This window comes from Cicer arietinum, chromosome 1, assembly GCF_000331145.2.
Source record: "Cicer arietinum cultivar CDC Frontier isolate Library 1 chromosome 1, Cicar.CDCFrontier_v2.0, whole genome shotgun sequence".
NCBI classification, from domain to species: Eukaryota; Viridiplantae; Streptophyta; class Magnoliopsida; order Fabales; family Fabaceae; genus Cicer; species Cicer arietinum.
Genome location: NC_021160.2, coordinates 1563971 through 1588467, shown reverse-complemented (window position 1 = coordinate 1588467; position 24497 = coordinate 1563971). Strand labels below are relative to the sequence as shown.

The 24497-nt window shown below is 30.6% G+C and overlaps 5 protein-coding genes across 8 annotated transcripts in view; 2 read left to right on the top strand and 3 right to left on the bottom strand.

Moving 5' to 3' along the window:
• Positions 1-504: 504 nt before the first annotated feature.
• Positions 505-4159, bottom strand: LOC101510079 (probable pectin methylesterase CGR3). The gene is made up of 7 exons (XM_004485598.4): positions 3808-4159; positions 2930-3076; positions 2708-2747; positions 2352-2393; positions 1636-2010; positions 1499-1554; positions 505-1053 (listed from the first exon to the last, which is right to left on the bottom strand). The coding sequence occupies exons 2-7, from the start codon at positions 3050-3052 to the stop codon at positions 901-903; spliced, it is 789 nt and encodes a 262-aa protein (XP_004485655.1). The 5' UTR covers positions 3053-3076; positions 3808-4159; the 3' UTR covers positions 505-900.
• A 1140-nt stretch (positions 4160-5299) lies between these two features.
• Positions 5300-9042, top strand: LOC101509759 (DUF21 domain-containing protein At2g14520-like). The gene is given in 10 exon segments (XM_012714305.3): positions 5300-6144; positions 6293-6369; positions 6470-6553; positions 6638-6751; positions 6849-6935; positions 7415-7626; positions 7754-7828; positions 8030-8157; positions 8272-8540; positions 8640-9042. Coding segments are annotated over 10 exon segments (1269 nt in total). The 5' UTR covers positions 5300-5966; the 3' UTR covers positions 8685-9042.
• A 2994-nt stretch (positions 9043-12036) lies between these two features.
• On the bottom strand, positions 12037-15999 carry LOC101509432 (uncharacterized). Of its 2 annotated transcripts, none has more exons than XM_004485597.4 (4): positions 15881-15999; positions 15057-15225; positions 12596-12827; positions 12037-12488 (listed from the first exon to the last, which is right to left on the bottom strand). In XM_004485597.4, the coding sequence occupies exons 2-4, from the start codon at positions 15223-15225 to the stop codon at positions 12176-12178; spliced, it is 714 nt and encodes a 237-aa protein (XP_004485654.1). In that variant the 5' UTR covers positions 15881-15999; the 3' UTR covers positions 12037-12175. The 2 variants fall into 2 exon arrangements, with proteins under 2 accessions (XP_004485654.1, XP_027186211.1); XM_027330410.2 differs by lacking the exon at positions 15881-15999 and adding an exon at positions 15420-15839.
• A 1306-nt stretch (positions 16000-17305) lies between these two features.
• LOC101508894 (squalene monooxygenase SE1-like) lies at positions 17306-20612 on the bottom strand. Of its 2 annotated transcripts, none has more exons than XM_004485596.4 (8): positions 20342-20612; positions 19751-19862; positions 19435-19609; positions 19177-19345; positions 18849-19067; positions 18462-18737; positions 18097-18250; positions 17306-17677 (listed from the first exon to the last, which is right to left on the bottom strand). In XM_004485596.4, the coding sequence occupies exons 1-8, from the start codon at positions 20591-20593 to the stop codon at positions 17640-17642; spliced, it is 1395 nt and encodes a 464-aa protein (XP_004485653.1). In that variant the 5' UTR covers positions 20594-20612; the 3' UTR covers positions 17306-17639. The 2 variants fall into 2 exon arrangements, with proteins under 2 accessions (XP_004485653.1, XP_004485652.1); XM_004485595.4 differs by having other exon boundaries at positions 17972-18250; positions 20342-20609.
• A 1056-nt stretch (positions 20613-21668) lies between these two features.
• LOC101508378 (uncharacterized) overlaps positions 21669-24497 on the top strand; it is a 3716-nt gene continuing 887 nt past the window's right edge. The window contains exons 1-8 of one of the 2 annotated variants that reach the window (XM_073369703.1): positions 21669-21963; positions 22058-22122; positions 22226-22293; positions 22716-23624; positions 23719-23794; positions 23880-23981; positions 24115-24216; positions 24315-24405. In XM_073369703.1, coding sequence (XP_073225804.1) covers positions 21807-21963; positions 22058-22122; positions 22226-22293; positions 22716-23624; positions 23719-23794; positions 23880-23981; positions 24115-24216; positions 24315-24405 — 1570 coding nt within the window. In that variant the 5' untranslated portion in view covers positions 21669-21806. The remainder of the gene's footprint in view (positions 21964-22057; positions 22123-22225; positions 22294-22715; positions 23625-23718; positions 23795-23879; positions 23982-24114; positions 24217-24314; positions 24406-24497) is intronic. The other variant, XM_073369706.1, reaches the window with a different exon arrangement.

Genomic DNA, 24497 nt, shown 5'->3' with positions numbered 1-24497 from the left:
AATTTTTAATTTCTTTAATTAAAATCTACTTTTAAAATCCTTATTTTTCTTACTTATCTTACATAACAACATTGGTCAATGCTATTTACACCTGATACACTCCATGTAGAATATTTCTAACTTCCAAAAATATCCCTAATCATTTGTATACTTTCAAATATTAACCCAAATTGTAGAATCTACAATTAGTTGTTTAGAAATAAAGTTTCAAATCTAGTTGTTTTACACTCAATTTACTTTATAAAAATAAAAAATGTTATTTGTTATTTTGTATGTAGGAGAGTTGAATTCATGATTTGAATATCACTTCAACTTATATAATATATAATTCGTGTTGCAAAGATAAAATAGTACAAGACATAATAACATTATATATGAACATTAGATAATTAGAATTCCTTCTATCTTATTATAACAGGTAGCTTAAGACCAAAAAGAGATATAAATCATATTGCTCATGAGTATGACAACATACTATGACATTATTGATCTAGATACCTGAACTCATCAAATAGAATAATGCTTTGATTATTGTTATTGTTCTACATTTAAAAGCAACAAAACATACTGCTTTTTGATAATATAAGGTGCCTCAAATAGAGTAGCAATGAATTGTAGAAGTCATAAAAAGTGTCAAAAATAGTAAATATCCTAAACTAGTGAATACTATAGAAACAGAGAGCTGCTGTGAAAAACATATCAAGGCAAAATAAATTACAAAGGTAATGACAATAAAGTACATAATTTAATCTAATATATTGTCAAGATAGATCAAAGAAGACTATAATTTCAACATAATGTATGGAGCTTTTACCCTTCGGGTGCTTAAGGTGCCTTTGCCTGCCTCATCAGTATGGTTTCTTACTGTAAAGTCGAGTTTAAAACAAGGCAGTAAAAACCTCATGGGTATGATTTAAGGTGGAAAACTTGACAAGCTGGTTTGTACGCCTTCTTGGCCGAAGCCTGTTCAAACTTCTTTCCAGCACTTTCATTTTCTTCTAATTTTGTCTGAAGAAAAAACCTTATCCACCAAGTCGAGCTCCGTAATTTGGCCTTCATATAGACAATATCAAATCCCAAAGGAGAAAAGCAGAATAAAGAATAGTTTAATTGACATCAATCCAGGTAATAGTTAACGACTTCTTAATCTTCCCATCATTTTCATGAAATATGCACTATGCTTAGTTGAGAAGTGTTACTAAGACACTCTTTTCAACACTCATTGAATAATTGGCTAAAATCCATGTAGGTCTCACTACGTTCAAATGAGTCCCATTAAATAGGTAACATAACTCACTGATTTAGTGGGATGAATCAGTGGGATCAATGTGAATTTCACTCAATCATGGGGAGAGTGTTCGAGAGTAAGTGTTAGAGAGTGCATTGCTAGCAACTTATCGGTAGAGTCATTAAGTTTCTAACATCAAATCTGCAAGTAGCCTACATGCATGTATTGACAAAAAGATATCAAACTTAATAAATAATAATAGTCACTCACCGGACGACCAAATTTGGCCACTTCTCCGCCTCTAGCTCTAGGTTGACCAGGATAACCTATCCAGGAAAATGAGAAATCACGACAAAAGCATACAAAAGCATAAACTAGAAGATAAGAAGATTCTGGCGGTGAAGTACCTGAAAAGATAACAACACTATCAGCAGATACCCTCACCAACTCTGGCAGGGTTTTATTAAGGTATTTTGGAGATAAGTAATCCAATGCATCCGACACAATGACAAGAGAAAATGACTTTGCACGGTAAGGTAGAGGAAACTTTATGTCAGCCACACGCACAATGCCCTTGCGTACAAGACTTTTACACTTTGCACCAACATCATCTAATTCGTATGGTTCTATCCCCCAAGCCTCAACATCCTCTTCTGCTAACAAACTAGATACCAAAGAACAAGAATCGGGGCCGACATGCAAAACCTTATGCATACTGTCTCCATATGCTTTCTTCAAAATGGGCAATGCTTGTAGTACTTCTAATGTACATGATGAACCCCCTGCAAACACACACCAGAGCTGCGTTAATTGCAACAAATTTTTCTATATTCACAATTTGAAATTAACAGTTCTACAATAAATGACAATAAATTTGTACCAACTGATCATAATAACAAGACGTTAATAATTACAGGTTATGACAGTAACATCAAGTCATGAGGTGATATTACAAGTTCAAAAAAATAACCTCAATGTGCAAGCTGGTTGCAGAGAAAACATAACCAAAATTTATTAAACAATTCCAACCACAGTTTCCCATAAACACTCACCCAAGCTTTCTTCTGTGGGAAATATTCTGTAAGATAAGATTGTAAATAACAAAATTGATAGTTTATTTTACCTTCAAGTTTGCTTAAATCCTTAATATCATTACTAGCTCCACCTGCCACATGATCAAACAAATCAAAGTCAACATCAGCATCATTAGAATTTTAAAGCAAATGCCAATTAATGAAACAGAACATGTTCATTGTTAAATTATGCAGTGATTTGTGCTACTTTTTTCTTTTCATTTTACATAGATATGTTAACAATATGAGAATGGCTGAACAATCATGACAGTATGAGCTAGGTTCTATGAGGATGGTGCAAGATCTACTGATCTACATGATGATGTAAATTGTATTTCTTTGGTTTCTTATTAACACATAACTTCCAGTCACAATATGATTTAAGGACAACAGATTAATTACAAACCTGAACTGCTGTAACAATAACCAATCAGAAGAATTGCACCCTGAAAATTTTGCAATAATCACTTTAATTGTGCTGTGGGTTGATAGCAAGCAGGGAAGTATATACCAAATAAAATGCTAGAAGTAAATACAAATGATGCTTAGAAATATTTCAAATTAAATATTTTAATATCAGACTATTTCTGTATTGATATTCACTTTTTCAAAAAAAAAAAAAGTATACCACAATAACAAGCCCAATAGATAGCAGGGGAGAGTTGTGAGATTTAGACTGGATAGAGGCCACAAATGGTATACTTCCACCATCACCTAACCGACGTGAAGGGTTTACCGGCCTCCTTGACATGATTACAGCAATGAGGCTTCAGACCTAGCACAAATTTTAGCAACAAGTTCAATTGTGGTATTTCAAAAAGAAGAAAAAAAATTGTTTCTCCTTTTAATTGTAGATAAATTTCTCTTAAAGCCATTGCCACCAATACAATAGTAGTTGAGACATAATTAATATGAAATGCATAATTAATGCTAAATGGCTGCACAACTCATAACACAATCGGTTATTAACTAAAAAAATTCAAAATCCCATGTCATCTCTATGGAAAATAAAGTAAACAAAGGCAACAAATGATGTCTCCATAGTTTCCTATTAAAGCCATGATTAACAGCTAAGATACAAAATAAAATTCATGGAACAAAATACAGAATTTTAATTAAGTTTTCATATCACTTTGCATCAAACACATTACCTAACAAATTGTTCAATCTATTACCAGTTATGTAAACACAATACAATTACATTACAAAAAAAAAAATCACTCATTTAATCCTACTAAGCACAAGCAAAAAATGCACAAGATCTGTTTCAAAACATAAAAAATCAAATAGAATTAAGCAAATTGATCAGAAGGAACAAAAGCCAGAAAAGGGGTTTAGTTAAAATGAAGTATAAAGTTGAAACAGATCCATTAAGCAATTGGTATGGTATTAAAAGAAGTAGAGAAACATAAATGATAAAACTTTATAAGAAAAAAATGTAATCTTGAATGCATAGAATGCAGGAGCATGAGAAGAAGCAAAATGGGTAAAGTGAAAAACGGTTACCTGATAAGAAATTGATCAGAGAAGGTATAGATTCCTTCAGATCTGATCTTACTCTGAGCGGTCGGTGACTGAGAGAGACTCTGAAAGCGGTGTATTTGAATTTAAGCACAGATATTTTTATTTTATTTTATTTATTTTTTATGATAATTTGTGTTATTATATGCTATGTTATGCACATTACACACACACACACTCTCTTTCACACGCTTTCTGTGATGCTTATTGCATTTTTATATTGAGTTGAAGCAAAATTACTAGATTATGGTGCAACTGCATATTGAGTTCGTTGAGTTGGAATTGTACCCGATGAGGTTGTCACGCACCTACACCGCATCTTATTTCAAACCAAAAAACATCATTAAAAAAGAAAAATTGACAAATTTAAGTATGAGTCAAAATAGTCTAAAATTGTGTGAATTAGTTAAAAAAATCTTTAAAATTATAAAATGTTATTTAAATTTTTTTTTAATGTTGTTAGAGGTTATGATTGATTTGTTAAATGAATATACAACTCTTCATTGATTAGAAAAAAATATACTACTTATTTATATTTATATTGATTTCACATTATTATAACTAAATTAGAAAGATTAATTTCTCTATGAAATTTAAGTCTTTTATGATTTTTTGGTTGTGTATTTGAAAAGAAATTTAGGTCTTTATATGATCTTTTAAGTCTCCTTTTTGTTTTTCTTAAATTAGGGAGATTTGTTGAGGATAAGAGGTAATTAGAAACACTTATAAACCATTTACAAAATATTTTTTCTCTCTTAGAATCAAACATGAATTTACTTTATTTTTTCCTTCTTTCTTTCCATGAATATTACTCACTTTGGTTTCCCTCAATTGAATTAAATAAACTCTTAATTTGTTAGTAATTAGTTCTCACACAATTGTAATTATTAAAAAAATTGTTTATGAAAGGATTTAAATTTTATACACAAATTAGTAAATATTAAACTTACATTTACGTGAAATCTGATATGTAATGTGACATATTCCGATCACGTCATAAATCTCTATCGATAGAAGATAATATATGACAATTTTGAATGAAGTTTTTTCTTTTAAAAATTAAACAAGATATAAGTTGCAGTCCCTTAAATTTTTAATTATATATCCTTTAATTTTTTTGGTCTTAAATAGATCATTTTGATCCATTTGATTTGCAAAAGGGTAACCACTAGACAAAAGAGTACATGGAAAACCCTTTAACCTAGCTAGGGAACAATTTTTTTATCTTGTCCTATTTTGATAAATAATAGACAACACAAATAAGATAGAATAAAATAAGACGAGAGAGATATGGGTTGCGGGGGAGAGTTTTTTTTTAATTGAAAGTAAAAAGTTATCTTAGTATTTTAATAACTTGTATTTGGACAAAAGTTATCTTATGGTTAGCGAGAGACGTACATAATACAATTGCAATTGCGTCGTTCAATCATATTACGTATATATAGCTACCCTTTTCACTCATTCTATTACATAAATACATAAGTTTCCATTATATTTTTAATGTAGCAGAAATAAAGTTAGTCATTTATCTTAAGATATTATCTTTTAACTACCATCACATTTTCGTTCAAAATATTAAGACAGGTAAGTATACGAAATATCTCTCACCAATATCACTTTTACATAAAATAAGTGACCCTTATTCACAATTAATATCTCATCAATACATAGTATTCAACCAAAAGGTATAGAATAAGAATCAGAAGAGAACAATTCACTTCTATAGTATTTACATAAGATGAGAATAAAAGGAACAAAAGCAAAATGACATGGTGTAGTAGTTTTATAAAAGTGTCATTCACCAAGTTCGTTTACATTAATGGTGGTGGTGGTGGTGGGCCCCATGGTGGCTTCATTATCAATGATCCCTTCCTCGCCGACCAAAGAAAATAAGAAAGCATTACAAAACAGAATGCAAACACAGTACAACGTTAAACAACACTGTCTCATTAGGGAAGGAAAAAAAAAACACTCTCTATCAAACTGAACACTCTTCATCATGCTTCTATCACATTCCACTCGATAAAAAAAGAATCTTTCTACCATAATTCGGATACCCTTTAATGGCAATGAAACTCTGGTGCCACTGCTTTCTCTAACTCAAGGATTTAGAAACAGTAACAACAAAGTGGTTAATATTTTCAATGGCGGTTGAGTATAAGTGTTGTGAAACAGAGTTTTTCATAAGAATTGTGATAATTGTGTTGCTTGTTGTGTTTGCTGGATTGATGTCAGGGCTCACCTTAGGTCTTATGTCTTTGAGCCTTGTTGATCTTGAGGTTCTTGCTAAGTCTGGTACCCCTCAGGATCGAAAACATGCTGGTATTTACTGTTCTATTCATAAATTCATCAACTCTTCTTTATGTAAACTTTATTGACAAAATCACAGCCAAACATATTTGAACTTTATGTTTTGTGTATAATTTGATTGACCAAAAAAATATATGTTTTGTGTATTTTGTAATTACAGAGAAAATATTGCCTGTTGTAAGAAATCAACATCTATTGCTTTGTACCCTTCTAATATGCAATGCTGCAGCCATGGAGGTAAATCTAAATTAATGTGTTAATTAATTAGTATGTAATTAATGTATTCAATTAAAGCTAAAATATAATTGGTTAAGAATAAGGATGATGATTTTTTCAGGCACTTCCAATTTTTCTTGATAGTCTTGTTGTTGCTTGGGGTGCTGTCCTGATTTCAGTTACATTAATTCTTCTCTTTGGTGAGGTGAGAATATTAATGATTTTGTTTTTCATAAATTTTGAATTAATATGTGAAAAAATTATCTGACATTGGTTTATTTATTTGAAGATTATTCCTCAATCAGTTTGTTCTCGGCATGGTTTAGCAATTGGTGCAAAAGTGGCTCCAATTGTTCGTGTTCTTGTATGGATATGTTTTCCTGTTACTTATCCAATTAGCAAGGTGACATATATTAAGCATTTTTTTAATTGAATAAATTAACCTTTGGATTAAATTTGATTTTTATTTCCTAATTTCAATGTGTTGTATTAATCTCCAGCTGTTGGATTTTTTGCTGGGGCATAGACATGAAGCCCTTTTCCGCAGAGCTGAGTTGAAAACACTTGTAAATTTGCATGGTAATGAGGTATGTTTCATTATCTACATGTTTTAGATTTGATAGATTTAAATAAATACGTGAATTGTTACTTTTTGTTTTAAGAAATGTATTTTTAGTTTATAAATATTCATTCATTTTTACTCTTGAAGTTTAACAAGACTAGTTTTCTGTGATCTTATTATTATTATTTATTATTTATCTGTATGCTGCAGTTCTCTGTCTTTTTTTTTTAATGATAAATAAAAAATGAGGGAATCTCCAATTTAGTTAATAAAATTGTAATGATATATTGATCTTTGAAAATCATCCATCAAATTAATTTTTTCGAGACAATTTCAAAGACTAAATTTGTTAATAAAAAAAAGACTAATATGATCGAAGATTTTTAATTTCTAGAATTATTAAGGAACTTTGTCAATTTCAAAGACCAAAATTTCAAATTCACAACATTTGATTTTTCTAGACTTTACTTTGGACACTTATATTTCCTTAATTATTTGTATTAGGCTGGGAAAGGTGGTGAACTAACACATGATGAAACAACTATCATTGCTGGTGCACTTGAACTCACTGAGAAGATAGCTGGTGATGCCATGACTCCTATTACTCAAACATTTTCTATTGATATTAATTCACTACTAGATAGGTGAGGTGTCTCAATAAGATTAAAATTGTAAAATATGTATGATGAGATTGATATGCTTTTGTATTTTTTGTTTCCTTTGCCTTTGCTCTACACATTTTTCTACTTCTCATTCTACATTTCATTTGTTTAGTTCACTCTCTTTTCATTTCTTATCATTGTTCATTACCTTTATTTTAATCATGTTAGCTTTTTAATTTTAGATCAAGAATTTGTTAACTACTGACCCAGAAGAAGAAGTACCCGTGAAAAGTGTGACCATGCGCAAAATACCAAGGTATTTTATTTTGTACTAAAATAAATATCATCATATAGTAAGTTATTAGGATTTAATTTGTGTAGAAGTTCATTCAATGTAAAAAAAAGTTACTTTATTATGTTATTTCCTAAAACACTTTCTCAAAAATATCTATGTGGTCAAATTAAACTACTAAGTTATTAACCAAAAATCTTTATTTAAAAATTTCATATATTGCAGGGTTCCAGAAACAATGCCACTTTATGATATATTGAATGAATTCCAGAAGGGACATAGCCACATGGCTGTTGTTGTGAGACAATTTGACAAGACAGGGCAACAATCTTCCAACAATGTTAATTTCAGTGGTAATTAAGCACATGCTATATAATCAAGTTAATTTACATTATATTTGCTAACATTGAATTTAGATTTTCTTTGCACTAGGAATTAATTTCTTTCATTTTATGTATGTGAAATAGATTCAGTAAGAGATGTGAAGGTGAATATTGATGTGGAAAAACCTCCTCAAGAGAAAATGTTGAAAAACAAGATGCAACTTCATAAGAAGAAAAGCATACCAAATGCAAGTAATTCGTATAGGAGCAGTGGTTCTAAGAGCAAAAAATGGTCACAAAATATATATTCAGATATTTTGGAAATTGATGGAAATTCAATTCCAAAACTCCCTGAAAAAGAAGAAGCTCTTGGAATAATTACGATGGAAGATGTCATTGAAGAGCTTTTGCAGGTAATTAATTAATTGTTATGAACAATTTTATTTTATTTAACACTTGAAAAGTTGAAGAAATTTAATTATTAATTGATATCATTATTCAATTTTATGTAGGAGGAGATCTTTGATGAAACAGATCATCATTTTGAAGATTCATAACAATAATCTGTCCATTGCTCCTTTGATTGGCATATTATTTTTTTATATAAGAAAGTTAGTAGTTAATATGTGTTCAGGGAGAGATGAAAATATTAGTAGTATAGATTGATCTATGGACTTTCCTGTACCTCACTACTTATCATATTTTTCTATGTTTCTAGATTTATATATAATTAATTGAATTAGATAATCATTTCCTGTTAGGTTATTTGGTGTGTGATTGGAAATATGACTAGCTAAACCATTAATCCATGTGAAAAGTAGTAGTAGTAGTGAGTGAGTGATGGGAAAAGTTAGGTATTGTTATTGTTATAACATGTTTGCATCAAATTATTTTCTGTTTTGGGTAGTACATCAATATCAGTTTTTTTAGTGGCGGCAACAAGACTGCAAGAAAGTTGTATTATATGATAATACAATTTTGATATTGATATTGATACATAATACATTTGGGAACATAATCCATGATACTAATTGACAAACATGGTTATGTTGACTTTGATATGACTAATGTATAGATGGTGGGGGCTTTGTTGAGTCATCCCAAACTACATTAGTGTCTTGATGCAATCACCCCTTGATTTATTTTGTTCAGAAAATATTTGATGAAGTCACCCCTTGATTTATTTTGTTCAGAAAATAAAATAAATGCGAGGTGGAGAAAAAACAAACAGATGTATGTCAGTATCTGTCTTTCTGTTAGTATAATTAATAATGGTAGTATTTGATGACAATAGGGAATTACAAAAAGTATATGCAGAATATATTCCCTAAAACATACACTACATGTTGTTGGAATGTGGTTGCTATGAAGCGACGAGATCCATCTGGACATTGATACCCAGATATCAATATTATCAATAATTTGAGAAAATAAACTAATTGAACATAACTAAAGTGTTGGTGTTTGCCACGAACACATATTAGATACGAGATATGTTTTTAATTAGAAGTAGCCCTGTCAATTTGACCCAACATTAAAAGCCTCTAAAATTTTGTGGGCTTAGTGGGTCTATAGCCTATGTTTTAAAAAAAAATTGACTTTTTTTTGATAAAAAATTATTTACAATTTCTTTTTTAATTTTTTTTATTCGAGAAAAAAATTTGATTTTTTTCGAAATTTTTTTATTTATTTTTCTCACAAGTTTTCGAGAGAAAAAAATATATTTTTTTAATTTTTTTTGAGATTTTTTCAAAAAAAATATATTTCGATAATTTTTCAAGAAAAAATCTCAAAATTAACATAATATTGGGGGTCCCCGAACCCCCTCTCTTAAGCCCCATAAAATAATGGGCCAAGATTTAAAAAAAATTATTTGAGAATGTACCATGCACCCCCCACTTTAACTTCCCACTCCCCATTTTTATAGAAATACAATTTTACTCTTTTAACTAAACAAAATTTTAAAATATTCAAAAGTTTTAACAAATTCGAAATGGCAATTTTCAGAATTTTCGAAACTTTCAAAATATTTAAAACTTTCGAAATAGAAAACTCTAAATTTTTTGATCTTTTTCGGAAGTTTCAAATTTTTGAAATAATGATTACATTTTGAAAGTTTTCAAATCTTGAAATTTTCGAAAGTTTTGAAGTGTTCGAAAATTTTGAAATTTTCTCTATTTCAAAATTTTCGGAACTTTCAAATTAATCAAAAGTTTCGAAATTTTTTATCGATTCTGAAAAAATACATTTCGAAAGTTTTAGATTTATCAAAAGTTTCGAAAATATCAAAATATTCTGAAAAATTACGTTTCGAAACTTTCGTGTTTATCAAAAGTTTCGAAAATATCAAAATATTCTGAAAAATTACGTTTCGAAACTTTCGTGTTTATCAAAAGTTTCGAAAATATCAAAATATTCTGAAAAATTACGTTTCGAAACTTTCGTGTTTATCAAAAGTTTCGAAAATATCAAAATATTCTGAAAAATTACGTTTCGAAACTTTCGTGTTTATCAAAAGTTTCGAAAATATCAAAATATTCTGAAAAATTACGTTTCGAAACTTTCGTGTTTATCAAAAGTTTCGAAAATATCAAAATATTCTGAAAAATTACGTTTCGAAACTTTCGTGTTTATCAAAAGTTTCGAAAATATCAAAATATTCTGAAAAATTACGTTTCGAAACTTTCGTGTTTATCAAAAGTTTCGAAAATGTCAAAAAAATTCACTTTTTTATATTTCGAAAGTTTGAAAATTTTAGAAGTTTCAAAAAATTGAGTGGTTAATTTTTTAATGGACAAAATGGTATTTTCATTTGAAATGGGGAGGTGAGAAGTTAAAGTGAGGGGTGCATCGTACATTTCTCAAATTATTTTGATAGGTGGCCTAATAAGTTTAAAAAAAAAATTAAGGAGCTTAGGAGTTGGTGGCTTTTTTTACAGCTCTAATTAAAAGTGTCGGTGTTATAATGGGTTTGGGCTTGGACTTGGATTATGTGATTTTCTTAATTGCAGAACATCTCAAGTTTTCTAGTTCCAGAATATCACAATAAAAAAGTCAAACAGAGTTTTTTTTTTTTTAAATACATCATCTCTATTATAGTAGTTCACTTTAAAAGTCTCGTATCTTTTTATTAGCAAATTCAGATTAACGCATTTTAAAAAAAGAAAATAAAAAATATTTTTGCAATGTATTCAGACCTTAAATAACTAACTAATAACATGTTTAATTTTTATTCGAAAGAATGAGATCAAATGATCGTAGGTTCAAACTTGAAAACTAACATAACAATTCACTTACTATCTTTTGTCCTGTAAAAAAAAACACACAAAGGTTTTTCTATACTTAGCTGGATAAATGTAGGTGGGGTTTCTGAGGTACATTCCACGCCATACGTCGGTAATAATCGCCTGATACTATAGCCATGAGAATTCGGATCTAAGAAAGGGTTGAATGTGGACCTCTGTGTTTTCCGGAGGTTGAAGATTACGAACACCTATTTATGCTTTGTTCTCTTGTCAAGCACACTTGGTCATAGCCTCTTGAACTTCACGCCCCCCAATGTAGACATCAACTCTAGGGTGCAGACCAGCCTGCACAGGCCGAAGCTTTGGGGTTTCGTTGGGCCTTCCAGGTAGCCAGTGACCTCGAGCTTCTACATGTCACTATTGCAACGGATGCCATCATAGTAGTTAAAGGCATCGATCTTATTGTCCATTATTGTATTTCTCTCTAAAGATTTTGTTGAAGTTTCTATTGTGTATGTTAAAACGGCTCAAAATATCGAGGCTCGTGATTTAGTTCAAGTAGCAAAGATTGTTGGTTTACAGAACTTGGTAAGGGTGTTTTCCAAACCTTGTTGCTGTTTGTAATCCCCTTTTTGGGGTTTCGTAATATATGAGGTATTTCCAATAAAAAAAAGGAGAATTAATATCTCTAGCAGGAATTGCATTTGATGTTACAGAAGTACAAATAATTAGTTCTATCCTAATTGACAGTTTAAGCAGGTATTAACCACTTCTGAGAACATCATATTACATAATAGCCTTAGCTAGCGATGATGTTTACTTCTTTTCTCCTCCCTTTTCTTTTTCTTATGTTTAGATTTATCTTTGGATCTGTGCTTCTTAGAATGTCCCTTGTCCGAGTGGCTTTTATGCGACTTTTTACTCTTTTTCCGCTTTTCTTCATGAAGCTCCTCCTCAGACTCGTCTGATTGCAACGATGGAGGCCTCTGCGGACCATAAATAGCACGACGTTCCCTTAAATCCAGACTGGTACAAGGCTCTTCATCAGGATTAGGAGGAAGGTAAGGCCCTGTCTCGTCCATCCTTGGACCAATAGCACCTCTGCCTCGCTTCATCCTGCACCAAAATGGAGTTTCTTCAGTTCTAAAGTAACTAAAGAGAGACATGCATGCATACATGCTTATAAAACAACAACATCAGAAAGCATAAGAGAAAAGTAATACCTTGAGTGTAGAAACTCCTCAAGCTCTTCGTCATTTAAACCTTCTGGAGTATGCTCATATTCTTTTTTAGTTGAGCATGAAGCAGAGGCACTAGTGCTTCTTGATGAGCTATGATCCCTATGCCTTTTGTCACCACTGCTTTTATCTATTGATGTGCCTGCAACCCTTTTATCTAGCTCCATTTCTTTCTCCCGCGCTCGCCACATTTCATTTACTTCCACAGTTCGATTTGCTGGTAGAAAGCACCAAACGAAATTCAGTTTCATTAATATAGATAAACTATCAGCTCAACATATAGACGTGGATGGTTATTTACATGTCATTCAAGGAAAGAAGTTTCATATTTGATATTCGACATGGATGAACTAGTTGGGGTGCTACAATTACAGTGTCTGAAATGACAATTTTACACATTTAAGCTCCTACTATTACTTTAAAATACTAATAGAGAAGTCATTCCAAAAATCACAATAAATAAATTTTCTTTTCTTTTCAATCTTCCATCTAACCAAATAAGAGATGTCTTCATAATTTTCTTTCCTTTTTCTCTCGGTCCTAATTATATATATATAGTATAATATTTGTCGTTAATAATCCCAAACCCAAAACTGCTCTATGAAAATAGCAGATGATGGGATGCCAGTTACACTGAAAAATTATATTACACATTCAAAATTGAAGATAAATTCAGTATTATAATCAAAAGTAATAAACTTTTAAATAAACGCACAAGTTTAAGATCAATAAGAAATCTAAACACAAAACAGATTGAGAGGACAAGATAGTCTGAAAGAACAAAATAAAAAGGGCAAGAAAACAGAGGTCACATAACAGATGGAAGGGAAAGGGAACAACCTGAAGAAGAAAGAAGACCATATATGGATGTGGAACAGAGGACGTGAATAAGATCATAACATATAAAATTGACATATTAAATTCACTACCTACTTGTCTCAATATATGTGGAAAATGTAATGGGAGCTTATAATCAGAGATGGAGGAAGTAATAACTTATATAATATCTCATTTTCTATCTGCCTTCTCTTATAATAATTTTCTTGCTACCCAATTTCTATCTTCCCATTTTCTCTCTGCATCTAAATTAATCATTAGTGACAATTCGTGTTTTACAGGACTGCTTGTACTTAAGTCATACTATTGGCTTATTGCGATAGTATCTAAGCCATATTGAAATATCATATGCAATACTTTTAAAGAAAGTTTTGTTAACTTGTGACCTTTAGATAAATTTGAATATAAAAATAAAACCTATTAAATGAAAATTTGCTTGAAAATCCAAAAGTCATTTAATACTTTTGTCTTCAAGTAATTAGATACAAATTAATATACTAGTCCCTCTGTCTCATTTTAATTATGTGGTTCTTAAGAAAATGATTAGTTTTGTTGATTTTAATGATAAAATGAATTTTATTTACTCAAATACCCTTATTAATTGCAATTAGTTGAGAAGTTTGATGAGTTGAGATACAATAAATAAAGGTATATTAGTGGAAAAAAATAATTAATATTGTATTGGTATTGTAAAATGGCAAATAATTTGAAACGGAGAAAAATGACAAATGAGACAGAGTGAGTAATAAATGTTTCTTAACGTGTGGCATTAGCCATAGATTAACAATGATTTGATTCCTCCTTTAATATAGTGTTTGGTTGGGGGGAAATTGACAGGAGGGGAGGGGGCCAAATCCCATACTCTCTGAATTTCGGTTTCCCTTTAATTTTTTAAAATATATTGACTAAAATGTCTTATCATAAAATATTAATTATTAAAAAAAGGTATAATAATGAATTAGTTTAATTTTCCTTCCTCTCCCCCCTTGCAAAGCAAACAAGAAGAGTGCTATTCCCCTCTCGTCCTATGACCCAAATACTTGTATGAGGGGGAGCACTTAGTAAGTTAGTATGAAAAGTCAAATTATAACCATAAATTGAATATTTAAGGGAGTGAATTTGAACGGCTTCCTACTTTACCACGCGTATGTGTATGTATCTAATTATAATCTCAACCGCTGATTTCCTTATCAATGATTGTAACCCCACTTATCTATATAAATTGCACCTCTCATTTTAATGGATCCAAGTCCCATAAACTTTGTAAGAAAGTACCTAAAGTACTCCAGGAATGCACTGAATGTATATCTAGAATGGAAAGTAGTCATAAAGGATACCAATGAAAACTCAAACCACACATTAATATAAAGTTGAGTAGGAACTGTTAGAAACTCAAAGGGCAAACCCAGCATTCACCAAACAGATCAAAAGACAGGTATAAAACATTCACAGAAGAACAACAAAGAAACATATAAATTAAATCTATAGATATATTTAAAATTGCCATACAATGATAAACCTTTCTCTAAAGCACACTCATAAAACATAGTAGGACAATATAGAGCAATAATAACCAAACTCTATCCAAAATTAGTGACTAAGAAAGAACCTTGTTGTACCCCAAGTACGGTAGCAGTGAGGAAACGTGAATTTGGGCGATTCCGTACATTAGGCTTTTGAAGATAAGCTAGAACACCTTCCTTTTCAGACTGCCGCCGCAACTCAGCTGCTTCCTTCATAAGCATAGCAGCTAATCTATTTTCAGTCTCCAGATCCATCTAAACAAAATAAAGAAACTCTAAATTGAGATTTTTTTGATAATTTGATATTATAAATAACATAAACAAAAACTAGGCAACTAAAATCTTCCGACATTCCCAAAATTACTGACATTCCTGGAGTTCTTTATGCAAAAAATAGTCAAAGATCCTAAATTCTTGTGGGTAATAATTACTACTACAAATACCATTACCGTTATTAAGTATTTTTTTCTCCATTTGAAAATTGTATCCCAATACCAAAGAGGTTTTAGGGTATAACAAAATGTAGCACAGAATTTATTATTATTATTATTGATTAAGGTTGGATCTTCAGGTTCACAAAAAAGAAAGGGCTCAACATATTGAGGAACCACAATAACTGCACAACGAGAAAGGTAAAGCATGATCATCTACATGATGAATTCCGATCATTTTTATCCTCCAACACATTGGGTTTCAAACCAAAGAAAAAGTAAAAAAAATAAAAATAAAAAATTGTATAATTTAGTGAGATATAAGAGATTTCCTAAAACCCTAGAATTCCAACATGACACGAACTGATTTAAAAAGTTTTGCAGATAGAAGAATGAAAGGCGAAATAGAGCATCAAAGTCGAAATCCATAAAAAAATTGAAAATTGGGAAATAATAATATGCGTCGGAAATAAACGTACCTCGTCTCTGTTTGCGGTGGAAGGATCTCTATTGTCGTCTTCGACGCTCGTTGATTTTTCCTCTTTTTTACCTTTTCAATATGTATACTCAATAATAAACAAATAAAAAGTTAAGTAAATATTGGATTTTTTTTTTTTTTTTTTTTTTTGTATTTTTGGTTTTAATATAGCCAAAACATTCAACTTTATTGTTGGTTTTTAACTTCAATCTTTTTTTATTTGTTTAAGATATTTTTATTCGAAGTTCATTATACACTTAATATAGATACATCTTCCCATTAGGATTCAAATTTTGATTTTTATAATTTAAAATTTAATATTTTTCATCAAACTCAATATTAATTAACTTATCAAAAAATGTTTTTGGTTTTTTTTTTTTTTTTTTTTTTTGTATTTTTGGTTTTAATATAGCCAAAACATTCAACTTTATTGTTGGTTTTTAACTTCAATCTTTTTTTATTTGTTTAAGATATTTTTATTCGAAGTTCATTATACACTTAATATAGATACATCTTCCCATTAGGATTCAAATTTTGATTTTTATAATTTAAAATTTAATATTTTTCATCAAACTCAATATTAATTAACTTATCAAAAAATGTTTCAAATAAAGATTTTCTTTTAAAATAATAAAAAATATTGATCTCTCTTTTTTTTTTTCCCAATATCGCTCTAGTTATTATGTACATTTTTGGATATTGGGAAGTCAAGCCTCTTTAATGTTATTAGATGTAGATAACATTTTAAAAAAATTATTTTAAATTTGGATATTGTTCATCCTTCCTGAAAAAATTCTTTTATAAAAAAAAAAGATAAAAATTGGTTGTCATTGGATCAAAGAAATTGTTGGATAAATTAACTAGGACAATATATATATTTTTAATAGGTTGATTAGCCAAAATATAAGGTTTGTTATAATAATATCAATACAAAATCTTATATTTGTCGACACATGTATTCTAATTTGTTGAAATTCAAATATATTCTGACTCACATAAATTTAATATGTATGAATTCATATATCATTAATCAATTTTATATCCAAATGCAAGTCCGGTCGTGATACTGAAAAGCTTTATTTAATGATTTTTATGTAAACGCATAAATGTGACATAATTTAATAAAATTATATACATAAATTTAATGATAGTGGTTTGATGCTTATTAGTAAGAGAGTGGTTTGAATTTGAATCAATTAAAGTGTGTTGAGAATATAGTATTAGTGAAAGTGTTGCTAATATAATTCTTTGATAAAAAATTGTAAGAAAAATTGTAATTGGTTAATTGTAGGTTAGTATGAACTATAGATAAGATACATTTTTCTCTCATTATAAAAATTCTCTCATTTCATATATTACATACATCTCCATGCTGTTTTTCTCTGCTTCAAATAAGAAATTTTTACATTTTGTAATTTCATGTCGATTATACTAATATTTCCGACCACTATCTTTGAACTTCCAATTTTTAGACATCATGATCTCTTCACTTATCACACAACAACAATATATCTTCTTACACTAGAGTCTATTCTCATTATTATTTGTCTTTCTTTTATTTGATATACAACACAAATATTGTCTAATATAGTTATTATAGAAATATTTGCTCACATAAAAATATTTGAACATAATAAAATCATAACATATTCCAACATTTCATACTTAGATGTATGTGTATATTTAATTATGTAAATTGTGCAGGAGGTGTTCTGTAGCATGCTGGCACAGTTAAGGGAAAGAACATTTGTCTAACTCCTTCAGCCTTGACAATGGGGAAAATGATACCTGATGCACCCTGAAATGTCAACAAAAACAAAATATTCTTCAAAATTACACTTCTTAATTGACCAACAATTTGTCAAAAAAATAAAATTCACCAATAAATGTGGTACTTAACTTAATGAGGTTGTTGACATTATTTATTATAAGACATACCAGTACTCTTATCTATTTAACCAAAGCAACAAATATAATTAATTTAAAATATAGTTGAATTCACGTTAAATTTAGTAAAATCACGTTGGTCTCGTGATTCTATTAAATTTACCGTCAATCTAAACATGTAATAGTACTAAACATTCATTCTCACCGAAATCAATCTAGCTCCAATCAACATGCGTTTGGGAGAAGGAAATGGCACGAGTAAGCGACCAACACCATATATAGCGACGGCGAAAAAATGTAGAAGCAAGATTAATGGACGAGGATTAAGACCTGAGAGTAAAGCCATTGGTCCATCTGAGAAAACTCCTCCAAGACTCAAATAATCAAAACATGCTTGTCTCATTTCCTTATTATCTGGATCAGAAGATGCACAAAATACCTTGTACAATGCCCCAGCTAATGTGTTTATTGTAGATGCTACTGGCTGCATACAAAAATATCATACACCAATTATTAAATTTAATTCATATCAGTCATCAGTGATGTTAGACTTTTATTATACACTGTGACTAAAAAAACGATATATTTACGGAGATTAAAAATATATTTACACTTAGTTAAAATAAAGAGGTTATGGAATTAGATGAAAATATATAAATTGTGTTTATTTACTTAATTATTTGTATAAAATTTACCTTGCGCAGTGTGTAAAATGATTCAAGATATTTACAAAGAGCAGAAGCATGATGTAAGTGATGTAGAGGTCTAAGAAGATCTCTTAGTAAAACAATATCAGATAAAGCCACAGTCATTCCACCTCCAGTTAAAGGGTGTCTCATATTGAAAGCATCTCCCATTAGAAGTGCCCCTGGTTTGGGATAAGGACATGCTGCCATGCTTCTATTTGGCATACTTCTTATGTTTCCTTTATCAATTGCTTCTACAAAAGAACATTGAAGCTCCTCTGGAACCTGAATTATTAGTTTGACATAAACTAGTCAATTAAAATAACCAAGACCTGTTTGGAACATGTAATTAAGAATTAATGTTTGTTGATTGGAAAAATTGAGTATTATTTGTACCTGAGGAACTACAACTGTTTTGAGATAATGTGTCATGTCACCATTTCCAAGGGAGGGTAATTTTTGGCCAGACACATCAACTAAACATCGAATCTCAGTGCTACTAATCGGATAAAATAAAATTAGAGAAGGATCACCTAAGATAACATGTCCATGATTTGCATATGGAAGATTGCAATTCTCTAGTACCAAACCAACAAAATGAGATGGTACTTCAACCTGTGCAAATATTTAAATATCTATTAATCTATTAATATTTCCCATATTATTATTATATTATATTGATTAGTGATAACTAAAAAGCAAATAGTAGTATATTAGTCACTACCTTTGAGTTGCAAAGAGAACGTCTTAAGTTGGAAAAACAACCATCACAAACTATGGTAAGAGGAGCCTTTGTTGTGAGCTCTTGTCCATTCTTGGTTTTGTAGTATACTCCTTTGATGATTCCATTTTCTTCAATTAGAGAGGTAACAGTTCCTTGTTCTAATTTCACACTGCATAAAATTATCATTACACTATATAAGTTGAGTTCCATAAATAAACATTTTTTTCAAAATTGAAAAGTTAGTTAAAAATGAAGTACTTTTGAAGAGATGAAGCCTTGTCTCTCATTCTCTGTATGAAACGTCCATTGTGAAAGCTTCTTCCAGAAACATCAACATTAAATTTTTTCAAGGGATAAGAAAGTTTGGTATTTTTTCCATCTTTGTAAAGAGCATAGCCAAACACTTTTTGAGCATCTATTTCGTCCACACAATCTGTATAATAGCTCACAACATTCATCTATTAATTGATTACTCTATTGTTACACTATTTTTTATGTATCTAATTTCTAATTTCATACAAGAATGTTAATGTGTCACATTTGACATATGTTTCTTGCTTAATTAATTAATTACCTTCAAGATCTAATTCAATTAATTTCAAATAACCTCCTGGTTGTAGCAATTCACCTACAATCCTGTCAGGTTCACTCAGATCTCTCTCAATAACATGCACTTGTCTTCCATCCTGATACAAGAAACAATTAAATTGTTGATTTTATATTTGTGTTATAGAAAGGAACAAATAGTAATTTCACATGTTTCATGCTTTTGACTATACTCTCATAATAAGGAAGATATATTTAAATAATAAAAAATATATATCTTTTAGATATTTCTGTGCGGTCATTCAAAATCTCACTCGAAATAGACAGTTTTTTTCTTAAAACTTCTTTTGTAAGTAAACATTACTATTATTACTAACATACATATAAACACTAATGTATCAACCTGTTGGCTTTTCTTAATAAAAATAGTAGAAGTTACAAAATTTTATAAAAATATTTAATTGATAAAAAAAGATAAAATTATAAATATAGACTTTTAGTTGACTCCAACATCGAATTTTTGTTATGGATATCCAAAATATAAGCATTTTAAAAGTAGTTACTAGAATGTTGAAGCTCAAGAAAACCCTATCACAAAGAAAAGGCTTTGATTTGATACCTTCCCAAGTGTGTAAGCAAGGGCTGCACCAGCAACACCGGCTCCCACAATTATGATGTCTATATTTTCTGAGGTTTCTTGAGGGCATATATTTTTTCCTATTTCTGATTCACTAATATTATTATTATTAAAACAACCATTATTGATTTCTGAAACTTTAGCCTTTTTCTTTGATGCAGAACTGTACAAAACAAACACAAACACCAAACTATAATAAGCTATAATCCCTGCTAGAATATACTGATAAACCATCTCCAACAAATTAGTGAAACTGAAATTTGACAAGTAAATTAAAGGAAATAATAAAGATTTAACAATGAAAAGTTGATGACCTGATTTATTGCAAGTTTTTCTCCTAGTAATAATATGTGTGAGGCTGTGACCTTTGACGTGTTATGTTTGTGCAACTAAAAATCAGGACTATATGTCTTCTAATTTCTTAGTTCTTATATTATATACTTGAAATCAGTTGAACATTTAATTTAAGTACCCCACCAATTTTACACCGATAATTTATATTTCTTTTTTAATTATTGCGGTTTCATTTCTTTATCAAGGCCCGCGTGTTTAGATTTATTTGTGGCAATGACAATTTGTGATCATGCTATTTGTTTTGCATACACTCCTAAATGTTGGTTGAGGAGAAGTGATACTAGTGGAGGGATAACAATGAATATGGTATAAATAATAGTTATAATAATGACATATAATTTACATAGGTTTTGTTTAATATTTGTTTATTTTATTTAAGCTTAATTGCAGTTTTGGTCCCTATATTTTAGCTGAATCGCGAAAGTAGTCTCTCCATTTTGTTTCTCCCCAGTTTTGGTCCTCAAACAGAATTTTGGTCCAAAACTTGATGAAATTTTATTTTTTAAAGTCGTACTATACCATTTATGATAATAGATTTCAAATACAATTGTTGCAAATGAGATCTTGGGGCATGATGCGACTTAAATAAATGCAATAAAAATGAAATTTCATCAAGTTTTGGACCAAAATTATGTTTGAAGAACCAAAACTGGAAAGAAATAAAATGGAGGGACTACTTTCGCGATTCAGCTAAAATAGGGGACTAAAACTGCAATTAAACCTTTTATTTATTATTATAATGACATGTAATTTACATAGGTTTTCATCCCCTTAAAAAAAACATTTGGGTTCATGAACAAGAAAATGCAGAAGACCCAATGAGAAAATTAAACAAACCGGGCTAGACTGGGATAATGGGCTTTGAGCATGTATCCAATTGAAAGTAGAAAATGACGAAAAGACCCCTTTCATACCGTTTTATTTTTCTGTCTTACCAGGCTGTCGGAATCACAACGGCTAGTTACTCGGGAATTTAAAAATGTTGATGCGAGAAATCCCAAACATTACTTACTAGTAACTCCAACGTTACTTGCTGTGACGCTATTCTTCTCTTTTTAGTTTTGATTTAACTAATAACAACGAATTAATAGTAATGGCAGAAAATCGTTGCTTACCAGTAATTGAAGAAGAGGAAATAGAAATAGACGACGATTTCTACGAGAAGATTGAAGCACCTAAGTTCGTAGACCTCACCGCACCTGATAAACGCCCTCCCGATTATGACCGCCACTGGTTCTGCTTACGCTTCGGTAATTTTCAATTTTATTTCTATCTTTATAATTATTTTGTTTATTTTCGATTTCATTTTTAACTTAATTTGCTAAATTGAAACTCTATTCTCAGGTTGTGACCAAAAGCATGAGGAAGAATTGGATTCTGAAGCAATTTACAATGATTTTGTTCTTCGGGTTTGTTCTAGTTTTTTTTTTATTGATTGATTTTGCTTTCAATAAAAAAGGAGTAATCAATAAGGTATACTGATTTTATTTCAAATGTGTGTTGGATTTTCAGGTTATGGCAGCTAGAAGTCCCAATGTTAGGCTCAGAAAAGCATTGAATAGAAGAGAAAGAGAAGCAAGGTAGCTAGCCAATAATACTCTTCTTTACTCAACACTTTCTTTTTAACTTAATTTCTATTGGATAAATCGCTTATTTAAGCTATTATAGGATAAGTACTTGCTATAAAAGTGTTTTATGTAAAAGCTATTTATTTTATAAGCCCATGTTTTGTTAAACTATTTTAGAGAAATTATGGAAATAAACTGAAAAATGGTTCTCAAATGAGCCAATCTAAATTGACCGTTTTCAAATCCAAATATCCAACATAGTATTAGTCATAAACATGAAGGTTTTTATTTATGGTCTATGTAACCTCAATGGTGCATGTGACCACAATTCTTCACAATATCAAGAAATTGCGGCATGGTCACAACTTAGAATCTAGTGTAGTACTGTTAGAGCTTTTAAAGTAACGCAATTTCTTAATGTTATTGATTTTCAGTGGAAATTTAAAGTGTCCCCTTACAGCTCCTGCAAAGCCAAGGATGTCAAGAATGGCTTTCATATCTTCCTTGTCACACAAGGTGACTGAGAATAATGTGAAAGTTGTTAAACCTCTTTCTAAGGTTTCTGCAACCCCAAATGCCAAGGTGAAGCAATCACCCTCTTTGACAAAGGCTTTGACCACTCCACGGAATCCAAAGAAGGTTTCTAATTTGGAACAGTTTAGGAGTGTTCAGAACAAGAAAGCAGTGACTGTTGCTGTGCCTAAGGCTAAGAGTAGAGTAGTGGCCAAAGCCTTAGTTTTTAACTCACCAAAGAAGATGATTGATACCAAAAGTTCTGTAGAATTGAAAACATCCATGAAAGCATTGTGTTCTGCAATGAAGAAGCTTGAATTCAATGGAGTGAAGAAGAATGGAGAAGGATGTAACAACTCATTGCCAGTGGATTCCTCTAGAAAGAAGCAATTCAAGGGGCGAGAGGTTAAAAGTCGTGTGTTCGATTCATTGTATTCTAGTAATCGAAAGGGACCAGAAACTAGCAATGTTAGATGTCCTAAAGAGAAGAAAGTGAAAGCCATGCAGAAACACCAGGTTCCTGAGCAGCAACATAGTGACACTAGTGACATGGAGATTGAAGAAAAATCAAGGAGTGACTCTCTAGAAAGAGAAGAGAGTTCAAGAGATGATACTACCTCACTGTCAAGCTCGATCGAAGATGAGAAGAAAACTATTGAAGAGAGTGAAAATGAAGAGAAAAGGATGACAGTCTCAGACAAGGGAAAAACTCCTGAAGCCAAAAAGAGAAAGGCTGATAAAAAATCAATGGCTTCTGATGATAAAGAAAATGAGATTGAACTTACTGAGGATGATGACAAGGAAAACTCTTCGGCCCCTAGTGAGAATATGTAAGTATTTTGATTTGTCTCAAAATGTGTTTTATTCTGGCTCTTTTGTGTTTCTTAAACATCAAAGTAAACATTTAATTTTTTGTGGGAGCAGAGCAATGAGTACCAACAATGATGGTTCTAAGAAGGCCATTCTTGGAAGCAAGCAGGAAGATAGAAAAACGCACAAGGTATGGTCTAAGTTTAGAATCTCATTGATGTTATTTTCAGTTCAGTCCCACCTACTGCAATGATTTGATTTTAATTTTTACTAAGACCTTGAAACAGAAATCTACATCTACTACAACTGGCTCTCAAGTTGTAAAATACAGAAAATTAAAGCCTACCAATCCTAAGCCTTTCAAGTTCAGAACTGATGTAAGTAAGGGCTTCTGTTCTTGTTGGTTTACTTAGTTTAAAGTGGGCTTCTGTTCTTGTTGGTTTATTTAGTTTAAAGTTAAGTTACAATAATCTAGTGTGTGATTTATGCTATTTTTTTTTTATGCTGCAGGAAAGGGGAATTCTGAAAGAAGCAAACTTAGAGAAAAGAATCACCTCGCCCTTGAAAGAAACCACTGCTAAAGATGGCAAGGCAATAAGGAAACATAAGAATGTAAACTGATTTAGTCTCATTGTGAACCTCAATCTGTACCTCACATTATATTTTCCTTGTATATCTAAATTTTCCTTTTTCCTTTCTCTTCCTTTCAGAAAAATGAAACTTGTCTAGCTCAAAGTCATCAAGACAATTATAGCAGCTGCGACGAGAAATCACACCAAACAATGCAACAAAACCAAACAGTAAGTTCCTGCTTACTGATAGCAACTTAATTACTGCTTAAATGTGTGTTTTTAGAGAAGATGGCTGAAACATCCTCAACTTTATGTAGGGAA

Bases quoted from the DNA above. Each gene is read 5' to 3' on its own strand.
- LOC101510079 (XM_004485598.4), bottom strand. From the start codon at position 3,052: ATGTCAAGGAGGCCGGTAAACCCTTCACGTCGGTTAGGTGATGGTGGA. The intron at 2,748-2,929 runs GTATACTTTTTT...CAAAATTTTCAG, and splicing joins CTATTGGGCTTGTTATTGTG to GGTGCAATTCTTCTGATTGG. The intron at 2,394-2,707 runs GTTTGTAATTAA...ATCATGTGGCAG, and splicing joins TTATTGTTACAGCAGTTCAG to GTGGAGCTAGTAATGATATT.
- LOC101509432 (XM_027330410.2), bottom strand. From the start codon at position 15,617: ATGATCATGCTTTACCTTTCTCGTTGTGCAGTTATTGTGGTTCCTCAA. The intron at 15,226-15,419 runs GTAATGGTATTT...TATTTTGTTTAG, and splicing joins GAAAAAAATACTTAATAACG to ATGGATCTGGAGACTGAAAA. The intron at 12,489-12,595 runs GTATTACTTTTC...ATTTTGGTGCAG, and splicing joins GAGGAGTTTCTACACTCAAG to GATGAAGCGAGGCAGAGGTG.
- LOC101508894 (XM_004485595.4), bottom strand. From the start codon at position 20,593: ATGGTTTATCAGTATATTCTAGCAGGGATTATAGCTTATTATAGTTTG. The intron at 19,068-19,176 runs GTAGTGACTAAT...ATATTTGCACAG, and splicing joins GTTCTCTTTGCAACTCAAAG to GTTGAAGTACCATCTCATTT. The intron at 18,251-18,461 runs GTAAATTTTATA...TTTTGTATGCAG, and splicing joins CATTTTACACACTGCGCAAG to CCAGTAGCATCTACAATAAA.